The 12305-nt window shown below is 37.2% G+C and overlaps 1 protein-coding gene across 1 annotated transcript in view; it reads left to right on the top strand.

Moving 5' to 3' along the window:
* The window catches only part of CCDC171 (coiled-coil domain containing 171), a gene marked incomplete at both ends in the record, with an annotated part of 102134 nt that overhangs the window by 66810 nt on the left and 23019 nt on the right, over positions 1–12305 (top strand). The window contains 1 exon segment of the mRNA XM_010183977.1: positions 10987–11118. Within this exon segment, the coding sequence (XP_010182279.1) occupies positions 10987–11118 (132 nt within the window).

Below are 12305 nucleotides of genomic sequence, written 5' to 3' on the forward strand. Positions count from 1 at the left end.
TAAGAAAAATTGATTGTAAGTCATTCATAATTTGACATATCATTTCTCCTAGAAGAACAAAGGGAAATTATTGATCTTTGTTTGGAAAATATCTGGAATGTAAACCCTACATCATAGTGGTACCTAATTATCTAACATTAATGAACGTGGCTTATGTGTAAACTATTAAGTTTACACTGTTCTTAAAGGTTTTCTCACACAGTGAAAAATCAGAACATGATAAAGTAGATTAAATACTAGTAAAGAAACCGTAAGTCTGTATTTTCCTCATAGAGATTCTGGGAACTGCTTTTATTTTAAAAAAAAAAAGGAATCAAAAGAAAATGGATAAACTTCAGAATCATCCTGAAGTTTAACAAGTGTTACTATTAGCTGCAGATGTATTTACGGGAGTTTGAAATTGAACATTGTCGTGTTTCCACATTGATGTATTAATGAGTAAATATGTACAACATTCCACTGCATCACTTGCAGGATCTGTGTTATAAATGCATAATGCTAAATTTCTGCCTGTAGAGATCAGAGGGATTTTATAGACATCCTTAGTTACCTTAGTTAGACACAGGAGAAGGTGGTATACGCTGATATCCACTAAAGCAATGACACTCTATTCTATCACTACAAGAATTCCAGCAGGCAACAATGTAGGTACTGGATCATCTGCCTTTGGATGTACTTGGGTGTAACATTCAGCAAACAAAGCAAAAGAAGCAGAGCTGAGGGAGGCAATCTCTGTGCATGCTTCTAATACAGTTCTAGGCAGGGGATCATTTACAACAATTACTGCCCTCCCTGTGTCTGCATGGAAAATCTAGTATCATACATCTGGATTGGTCAAAAAGTGTTTGGGCATGCTTGTGCCCAAAATGATTCTTCTGGGACCATTTCAGAGCCACCTTTTTAAATAATCATGAATATTTATTAAGCATAAATGCTGAAGAACTTGAGCATGTGCTGTGCTAAGAGCGAACATGTTTTTAGCAGCTAGCTCCATATGCTTCATAACCTGCAAGATATTATTTAGAAGGTTATTTTTTGTCTTATGCTGGGTCTTTTGATCTAGAGCTAGCTTTTTTCATCTGACTCCTGGAGCTGGCTTATTTGCACGAGAGTTTTTGAAACCATTAAAAGAAGAGCTCTTTCTTGGTTTTATACCATCTAAATATTGAAGACACATATCCAAGTGCAAACTGAATGTTTTACCAAATAAAAAAAAAAACTCAACACCACAAAGGGCAAACAAGGAACCTCAATAAGATTTTGGGTTGGTTTGGTTTTATTCTTATAATATTAAAGATGACCAAAAGGCAGGAGCTGTTTTTTTAAAAATCTAGGTTTAGAAAACTGATCTTTTTTTGCCTTAGAATTTATTAGATAGCTTTAAACTGAAAAACTTACCAAAGTAAAATGGGTTTAAACTTTGACTGCTCTCAAAACTTGTGTCTGTGACTTGACCAATTCCTTAAAAAAAACAACCAACCCAATGTAAGATGCAAAACTGTAACAGAAATAAATTAATTTTTAGTGGAAGAGTTCTTAGAAGAAATTGCGTCTGCTTGAAGTTCAAACTTAAAGAGTTTTCTTAAAACATTTTCTCATAAAGAGAAAAAGCATTTCAGTAAATCTCTTGTTTTAAAGCCCATCTGTAGTCCTTTTTTACGTATGAGAAAAAATTATTTCTTGAAACACTTTCCTCCCAAAAATATGTTGAGAAGTTAGTTGTTATAAACATACCCTTGCTATACTTGTTGATAAACTATATTTCATCTTTAATTTATTCTGTACTTCTTAGTATCATGTTTGCATAAACAGTGTAAGAGGCATTAAATCTGTTCATTTTATACGACTAGATCCTTTGACGTGTAGTTATTGACTTACTAGTTATGGTAATCCCATAAGTGGAAGAAATCGTTTTGTACTCTGCTAAAATCTTCAGCCTTCCCTTTGTATTGCTGCTCAGTTTGAGTGTTTGTGGTGGGTTAGCCTTGGCCAGCAGCCAGAAGCCCACCCAGCTGATCTCTTACTGCCCTTTAACAGGACAGAGGGACAAAATAGGCTGAGAAAGGTTGTGTTTTGAGATCTAAATGGGACGACTGTGTACTAGTTACTGTCACAAGTAAAGCAGTTGACTTGGAGAAAATGATTTTAATTTATTTATTAAAATAGATTTGGATAATGAGAAACAAAGACAAAAAATAAGCATCCTCCAGCCTCCTGACTCCTCTGCCAATGCCCTGAGGTGCAGGGGAGATAAGGGGCAGGGGATTTCAGTCAGTCCATAACAACTCCTCTCTGCTGCTCCTTCCTCACATTCTTTCCCTGCTCCAGTGTGGGCTCTCCAGACAGGCTGCAGTCCTTCAACTGCTCAAGTGTGAGCTCTCCATGGACTTCAGTTCCTTCAGGAACTCTCCATCAGCTCCAACATCAGGTCCTCCACAGGCTACAGTGTGTACGTGTGCTCCCTCCTTTTCTGCCTGTGTGGTGGGTTTTGTCCTTTCTTAAACACATTTTCACACAGAAGCCACCAGCTTGGCTGAGGGGCTCAGCTGTGCCTTGTGGAGGACCCTTTGGAGCCATCTGAAGCGGGCAGTGTCCAGCACAGGCAGCCTTGGCCTCTCCTCAGAGAGACCACCCTGTAGGCCCCACTGCCAGCACCTGGGCACCTGCACCCCATACAGAGCTATAACTGCTTCTTCTTCAGCCTTCCTAAATCCCTGTTCTCTAAACTCTGCTGGTGAAAAACACCATGATGGGAAGTCATCCCTGTGAGTCAGCCTGTACAAAGACAGAAAATGGTTTCTGTTTCCCCTTGTGTATTTAACTGTTAAAGTTTTGACAGGCTTTATGAGCTGACAAAGTTTTCAGCCTGTCTCAGCCCCGGCTGCTTAGGATTTGGCCATTTTAAGAGGTTGTCTTCACAAGCTTAGACTGTTACCCACTACCCTGTGAGGCTAATGAGCTGTGATAATGAGTCAGTAAAAAACACAAAAAATCCTCCCCAAAAAACTCTTTTTCCCAATACCAGTTAGCAACCCATTCATTCTGACATTCTGGGACAATTCAGAGATCAAAGCACCTATCCAGTGTGCTCCTTTCCTTTTGGCAGTTGGTCAGAAAAGTTCTTCTTCATCTGCTTCTGTAATGCGCTTCATTTCTGCTGATTGAAAGGTTCATATGCCAGCTGGCAGAACAGCTTCCACACAGACTTGTCAGCAGCCGTGCCTTGAAATTCTTCCACCATTGTGTTTCATTGCCTCACTGCTGCTCCCCTTCCACCCCTGTTGTCTTCTCCGAATGTCCCTAAACTGGCTAGGCATGAGACTTCGGCACTGCAGTTCTATCAGTTGAAAAAAAAAATCTGAACACTGTATGATCCATCCCGCTGTATACTTTCAGAATTTGCAGACAAAATTATTGTTCTTTATCCATGTTTTTACTACAGGATAAAGAGACAGTAGGAGATGAGGTGAGACCATTGAAAACTTCAGAATTAGTAATGTCATAGTGTTAGATTGCTCTTTCTGGTATGGTCCATAGGAATAAAAAAATTTTCTTATGATGATTGTTTTATGGCCTGTAAGAAATTTATCTACCATAGGTTTAAGTCCATATAAAAGTGACTATATCAGTAAGTGACATTGTTAGCAGCAGTTGTCTTCAGCAGCAAGGCCACAAATTGATCGAGCCTTAAAAAATCAGAACAGTTATGAGGCTTAAGTTTGCTGCCAGAATCAGACTTCAGTAGATGTGACCTGATACTTTCAGATTTAGTGATCAGGCACATTTCTCTGACTTAACTGGAATCTGTAGTCTATCACATCATTCAGTTATGTCAGTAATGATTTAAAAGCTTTTCTTTTAGACATGTCAACTTGAAATTTTTTCCCTGGCCTAATGTCACTCCAGAGCTGGTTCTGCTGTATGTTTAGACGCATTAACAGAGTGAATCCTGCTTATGTGTGTGTATGCTCAGGGTCTGTTCATTGCTGTGGTCCTTGGTTGGTCTAAACTGGCCCTATCACAAGCCCATTTAAACAATGGATATGTGTATGTGCAATAAAATCACAAAGAAAACCCTGACTGCTGTAAGAAGTTTATAATAGGAAACAAGCTACTATTTCTCTGTGATAAGAAAAATATGTAGTAAAAAAATTACTTTTTCTCCTCTTCCATCGCAGATTAGCACCTCTTCATTTCAGTGTTTTATGAATGACTTTTGTTCCCCACCCCCCAGTAATCTGACTTTCTTGATCCTTGTTCCTAAAGATCAGTTGTGCAGGACATACAGGTGTTAGCACAGCTGGCTTGCTGATGACAACTCTGTCCATATAGCTGTCTAGTGTGTCATCACTCATATTGTTCAGTGTCATTCTGACCTAGCCAAGCTAAAAATGGTACTCCAGCTCAAGAGGGATTTAAAAACCTTGACAAACTAAAGATAAGACATTGCCGAATGTCATATCTATGTGCTTAACTCTTTTCATTGTAGACTTATCTAAATAACTAATTTCAGAGTGCATTTGTCCTCTTTGTATTTTGTTGTTTCTTTTTTAAATGCTGAATATTTTTGTGTAAGTTTACCTTCAGTGAGGAAAAATAGTTGTTTGAAGAATTGTGTAATTACTGAATACATTAACTGTTATTTTCTCCAGACATAGGTTCATTTTCAGCCCAAGGCCACTGAAGTCCATTCGTAGGGGATGTAATGTAGTCAACATCCTGCAACTACAGTGAAGCTTAGGTGCAGTGGTCAATGTTTGCAAAAAACAGCTCTGGATCAAATTAACATCTTATTCAACAGAGCATGTAGTGTGTGTGTCTAGCAATATGAGAAAGCTTGAATTAAACTTACAGCTAAGCCTGGGATGGTATTCTACTCTGAAAATTGATTTCCAGAATCTTCACTAGTCTTTAAGAAAGGGAAAAAAAAAGAAAAAGCACAAGCATACCCAAAACATTGGTTTTATGAGATACATGGCTCCTTACAGAAATACTGTTATGCAGTAATTAATGTTCCTTTAAAAACCACCTGTGAAATGGCTTGTATTGTAATTAAATACAGATTTGCATGGCAGCTATCAAAAAGTATAGTCAGTAAATCTGTATGCTTATACAAAACTTTCTAGTAGATTTTTAGTTAAGTGAAATATTTGGTATACCTACTTACATTCCTGTATGGCTACCTCCAGCAGGGTATGTGCGAATGCTATTTAAAACCTTCACTATCACCAGGAGTCACACTCCTGGGTTTGAGGATGTACCCCTTCTTTTGATGAAAGAGTATGCAGTGATCTGCTGGCCTTTAATGAATACCGAAACCTAATGGTGATGTCCATGTAACAAGTATCCATTCAACTATAACATGTAGCTCTTTTTCACTTTCCTTCCTATGAGACACTTTTTGGTCTAAGCAAGATACCTTGTGATTTGGTGTAGTGTGGTTTGGTGTTCTTGGGGGGGAGTGGGAGAAAGAGTTTGAGGTTATTTTTGCAGTTCAATTGACTGGTTTCATTCCCAACATCATTCCTCACCTGTTTTGCTCTCCAATTGTGGCTATAGTTTTCCAGTTTTCAGATGTTTTATTTGAAGTGCCTTCAGTTTAAGCAATGCAGTCTTGTCACAGTCAGTCTCTCTACTTCTGGAGTGATTCTCGAGTCCTGAAACATCCTGATGGAAAATATTATGTTCATGATTATATAGGCCGTCGTTCAATAAGATGAATATACACTTTTTGAGTGATTTCTTTATTTTTGAAGGCAGACTCAGAGCCTGGTATTGAGCAACTGGTATTAACAGATTGTCTCTTGGATCCAACAGGATGCTGTGGTATATACTTTGGACATCACATATGCCAAATCCTTCAGCAAATCTTTTGGGAACTGTATTCTTAAAAGACTAACACTTCAGGTGTGATCACTGTTTTCTAGAGGACTCAAACTCAGGAATGGCAGTATATGGATTTATCCTTAGAAGGATCATCTGTATAGGCAACTTGAAGAACTGCTGTTCTCAACATTGTTCAGTGCTATTTTTGGTGCAACTTCCTTCATGTATATTTATTTGTATTTTTTAATGTAGAGTAAGAGAACAACAATAATTCATAACTAAACATTTTAAAATTAGGTAGATTTAGTTCTGTCCACCAATGTATATGTTTTTAATATTCTCCTTAGTTCCATGGTAATTTGTGCCACTGTAATGAATACTTGCCTATTCAATTGAGTTACTAGATAACTTATTTCTGTTAAAGTGCTTCTTATCAAAGAAGGCAAAGGACTGTGTTCAGTAGATCTGCTTGTCCTTGATTTGTGCAGTGTGGCCTCTATTCTACATGCTGCCCTGGAGGTATGGACATTATGCAGCTAAATCAGCCACATATTTACAAGACTGTGGTTAAGACTAAGATGTGGTTTGCATTCAAACTGCCTACTTCTATTTTAAAAAGTTCTAAAAACATATGTCACATGCAGAACACATAATGGCATGATAGAAACCATTTTGCTTGCACTCATGTAAAATGATTTGCATAACGTATTTGTAGCTTCTGTTATCTCAACAATATGGTCATCTCAAAGTCAAGCAGACTAAGTTACTGTTTGCCATTCACTTATCACCAAATCACTGCATAATTTTTGTTTTTGTTCCACTGTTTAAATTGGAGATGATACACTATTAAAAATAGTAGTAGAAAATGAAAGTAAAATAAGCCCAAAGTCTTTTACTTTCTAGGTACTATTTTTTATCTAGAATTGGTGAACTTTGAACTTACAAAAGCTTCTCCTATATAGTTTACATAGTGAAGTTAATATCCATAAGTAACCTTACTTTCTTTTCACCAGAAGAAAGCACTGAATTAGGCCTAAAATAAGGAACTAAAATCTCACATTTGTCGTACCAGCCAGATGGTAACTAGGCAGAGATGTTAGAGTGAGGCAAGCACATCTTATTATCATTTACAACTTGCTAGCATTTAGTACCATGTCTCTGTTGGCATAACTGGACATACCAGCTCAAACTGTGCAGAGAAAAACAAAGAAGTGAGGACAGAAGTGGGCTGTAGAGAAAATTATTGTTATCTCTGATCAGCAGAGAATTTTTACTATCATTTTTGGACATGTAGAATTAGCTCATCAAATTATACACTTTGGTTCAGTCAATAACACTTCTTCAGTTTATTACTCAGTTTCAGCTCTGATCTGAATTCAGCAGTACTTCATTGATTTTAAATTGAGTGCCTATAGTGCTGAATTCTGTGTTGCTCTCTTAATTAATTAAAAAGTTAAACACTGTCATAAGTCACTGTGCTCCTTTTTTGAAAATGTTTTGAGAAATGTAGTAGAGTTGTGTGGATCTGTTTGTGATTTTACCTATTTCCAAACAATATTATGCAAGGCTAAACTGAAAAATCTAATGATTGTACTTAGCAGCCCACTGTCACAGTACTTACTGTGCTCCATATAAAACCACACCTGTGACTTTTCACTGTCTCAGCGAAAATTACATTTACCAAAATCAGAAACAGCCAAAATCTTCACTAACATTGGATATAAATATATTTATATTTTTTTTCTTTCTGTTAATCTTTGAGTATAGGGAAGTGGAACTGGTTTTAGACATTTTTAATCATTGTAATACGCCTGATTAGCTGATTGTTTTTTAGATTATAGCATTATGTGTCCAGCCTAAGGAGACCTCTCATATAAAATAGTTCTGCTTTAGATTTCATGTGGAGAAAAAAAAAAAGTGTCATTAAATACAAAAAGCACCGAAACTTAGGTTGTAAAGCTTAACTACATAGGATGGCTTTTCTCCCTGTCAAGCTGCAAAAAAAAAAGTTGTTGGTGGTTTTTTTGTTGTTGTTGTTGTTTGTTTTGTTTGTTTGTTTTAAATAAAATTGCCAGTTTTACCTTTGCCTGATAGTTCTGTAATGTAAGTGTGTGTGTGAGTACTGTGCTTACTTAGAGAGTGAGGAAATAATTACTGTCTCCCAGGTCCTGTCATCTTTCTGGATCTCAAGAAGCAAATAGCAAGGTAGGGATGAAATTAGTTCTGAATTAAGGTTTCATATGGATACGGCCTATCCAGTGTGATTCCATGCAGGCACGGCCATTATAGCTTTCCATTCCTGGAATAGCTAGCCAGCTTGAAGATAATTTTCACTTTTAGTGAAACAAGGTAATGGTAATTTACAGTACATGCCCCGTCTTTTATTTTTACCATTTTTCCTGAACTCTTGTGAGTATTTTTGAAATGGAAACTTCAGCTTCATTTTCTGTTTCTCAGGATGCATGTTGATAATGAGATTCATTCTTTATAATCCCAGTATTTACAAACACAAAAAGTTTTGTGTTTGTTTTTTCAGTAGTAAAGCTTCGTATCAAATATCATACTAAAGGAGCTAATATGTACTTTTCTAGTGGCGTGGTATTAATGACAAGTGTTTACTATAATTCAGCCATTTTAAAAGACTGCTTTTGTATTTTATTGTTCAGTAAGACTCAGTAAGAGTCAGGCCCCAGTACTGAAATGGAGAGTTTGAAACTAATAGGGTTAAAAGGACTTCCACTGTCTATACTGTGTGTGTGTTATACCTACATTGCTTATACATTGTTTTTTCCCCCCTAGTATTAGCAATCTGCTTTTGTACTTTGACATAGGGATTTCCCCTGTGAATTTTGTCACAGAAAAAAGAGAATCATCAATATCGCAGTTAAACTTGACTTTCAAAGCTAATAGTATCTCATTTGGGGGCTGAAATTTAATAAATTTTCTTTGATTCTGGGTGAGGTTTTAAACATCAAACAATGAACTGGCCAGGGTGCAGTAAAATATTTAGATCTATTGACTACGGTTCAGAAGGGTAGAAGGCAAAACACTGGTGGTTTGATGTTGATAAATTCTTAGTACCTTAATCCACATTAATGTTTTCTTTTATCTGTGTGCATACTGGCAGCAAAGACACTGAGAAGTTGGGATATATAAGCTGTAAAAATGTAAATCAAGTGTATGCATGTGTGTGTGTATTTAAAGTAATGCATTTTGTTATATTTGGCAAGGTGAACATCTGATCAGAATTACACATGCTGACAGAAGACCCTGGAGAGTATGTTTGTTCCACAGGACTGTATACCCTCAACCTAGTGCACTATGTGTGCAAAAAATGTGTAGAGGACCTTTCCTGTTATAAAAATTGCATCATAGTGCATATGTTTGGCAGCCACAGGTATTGACAGGAATTCTTGAGGTCAGCTTGGGAAATGTAAGGCTCTCTATTCCCTCAGAACAGAGCAATGAATAAAATAAAATCTTTTCTTCTTTGTATCAGTAGATTTACACATGCACGCTTCTTTCACTCAGAGTGGATTTCAAAGGCTGTGCTATTATTTGAAATATGTTCACTCATAATCAACATTTTACAAAAATCTGATTTCATAAGTGGTTACAAAAAGGTAATCTGGGATTTAAAATGAATGGTCATATGTTTTAATTCATGTTTCGCAAGTTCTTTTGGGCAAGGGAGGCTCTAAGAAAAACAGAAAATTATTTTAAATAGTATTTAGTAAATGATGTATCTATTGATTTATATGCATTTGGCATATATTTAGTATATGCTTTTGTATCTGACTGCATATTGTTGTTAAAGACAGTTAAATTATTTTTGCAGTACTAGCTATTGCTACTCACCTGTGCCAAGTGAATGTATTTCACTTATTCATTTGTGCTAATATATATTTGTATGTGTGTCTATCCATCTGTGTTAGAATCTGATCTGGCTACTGGGATCACCAGGAGGTAGACATGGTAATTTTGGTATAAAATGGAAGGAAAAACGGATGTGTGGCAGCATGCGGAATATGAACATAAGCAGTGTCCACGACGCTGTGTATTAAATACGTACGATTTCACATCCACGCTCACGAGCTAATTACAGGTTCTAGTATGTGGAAAAATGTAGCTTTCTGCCTAACGGTGAGAATATCGCTCTCCCGTGCGGCTCCGGTAAGCCTGCTTGCGCGGAAAGGCTTAGGCGCCGGTGGCCTGGCTTTGCGCGGCGCGGGAGGCCGCTTGCCGGAGGCGCCAGCAGGTGGCGCTGCGACACCAAGTCCTAGGGTGCCGCCCGGGCTGGGGGCGTAAGAGCCGCGGGAACGACGGAGGCAGCTCCGCTCCCCGCTGACCGGCCCGACCGTCAAACTTGCCAGGTAGCAAATGTCCTGGCTCTTGAGCGAATTGTGGCGTCCCCCGCGCCAAATCGGCGTAGTTAGAAACTGTATAAATGTTGATTAATACCAATCAGTGCATTATTTCTTATAGTGAGTCCACAATAAGAAATCTAGTAGCAGAGTGGTTGTGTTGGGTTTTTTTTAGGTGGGGTTTTTTTTGGTTTTTTTTGTTTGTTTGTTTGTTTTGGTTTGTTGTTTTTTGTTGGTTTTTTTTTTCTTTCTCCTGCTGTTAATTGCGGAGCTACAGGTTGGTGTATTTTGCTTTGTTTGAAGATTATTAATTTTAATCTGGAATTTAACTGAATTGATATTAAATGGACCATACTGTGGAGGACTGATACAATCTCCCTGCAGTAGACAGAACTCACGTGCCAGGTTCTTGTTTGTGCGATCACATGAACTTTTTAATTTCATAGCTGATGTTTGTTTGAGCCAGAAGTACAATTACTATTTCTTTTCTTACGAGGTTTTTGCAGGGGACAGGTCTGTGAAATGTATATACCAGGTGGACTTGCGAGCCCTTAGCATCTCTGCTTCCTTTCTCATTTCAGACTGGAGGAAGATGCTTTTTCTTCTTAACATTCTCTCCCAGCACTCTGAATTAGAGATTTATTTGCAACAAAAAATCAATTAGTCCTAAATTTATTCATGGATTTCAGGTCCAGCGATCAATGCAAGTCCACTCAGTGGGCTCAAGGGGACCCAGTTCATCCCAGTTAATGTGTCTGAAGGGGAATTACCATTGATGCTGTTTTTTTCCCGTTAGGTCAGAGATCAGACCTTGCTGTCACAAACTGTGGCAACCAGGAATGACTTCACCCTGCAGCTACCCAAACTGCACCTAGAGACCTTTGCAGTGGAAAGGCTGAAGGGCAGGCCAGAGGTTGTAGCATTTCAGGTTAGAGTATAAAATAATCCTGTTTCTTTTGTTCCTTTTTTGCATCTGAGATAGAACAGGAAGCTAGACTGCTCGAATATGTGGAGAACAAAAAGCTTCAAAACTATTGCAGTCCACAGTTGAAAGAGAAATAATTTCCATATATACTCTTTAATACGATATTTCAGAGGTGATGTGAACTTTTTATTTTGCTATTATAATATTAAATAACTGATGGGAATATTACCATTTGAAAATTAATATCAGTCTATCTCACCCCTCCTTTCTTCTCCCTCACTTAATTTAAGCAAGACAGCTAAAATAGGAAAACCAAAAGACAAGATTTTTGTTCTGCTTCTTGGTCAGTATCAGATTTTTCCATATTACAGTTTTAGAAGTAGTGATTTTTGAATATTCCTGATTTAAAAGAAACTGCTATTTGGAATACTTAAATATTGAAGCTATTTTGTTCATGTAGGTTTAAAGAGTTTTATGTTTCAAGATACTAATTTTGTTAGGAGGAAATAATGGGGAAAAAAAAGATAAATTAACTGAAATGTACATATTCTCAACTATAAGAATGGATTCTGTGCAGTGCCTCCTTATTGTTTTTAAGTTTGTTATGTTTTCTTATATGCAAACTATCCCTTAGTCTTTATAGCTGTGCTGGATGACTTCATTCATGTGATGCATTATTGCTAAAGGCAGAACACTTTGTTTTCTCAATGAGAGAATGAAAGGCAAAGTGCGTTCGTACTAATTTTGTTGTTCTCTTCTACGTGAGAGAGGAAAGCTCGTTATGTAAAGTTCAAGGAAGTCAGACAATGCAAATATTGCATAGTGTGTGTATATTTCAGTAGTAATCCTTTTAAATTTATTGGAGGTTTTTTATTCTAGATGCATGATATAATTGCAGGAACAGGGTCACAAAATCAAACATTCAAGAAAGGCAAATTCTAAGCTGGATATTTCTCACTGTTGCCCTCTCACATGCATGCATTTCAGTATGATAAAGATTTAAATTATGTGTGTATTACCATGTTTCCATAATAAAGTAGTAATACGTAACACGTTGAGATTTCCATGAACTTCAGTTAACACAGCTGTACATCTCTAACAGAGGGTGGAGTTTCAAATGTTCCCCAGTTCAGAGATGATCACTTCTAAGGCTGTGCAGAATGTTCCACAGGTGGCATCTTTTCAAAAAA

This window comes from Mesitornis unicolor, unplaced genomic scaffold (genome assembly GCF_000695765.1).
Source record: "Mesitornis unicolor isolate BGI_N332 unplaced genomic scaffold, ASM69576v1 scaffold37974, whole genome shotgun sequence".
NCBI lineage: Eukaryota > Metazoa > Chordata > Aves > Mesitornithiformes > Mesitornithidae > Mesitornis > Mesitornis unicolor.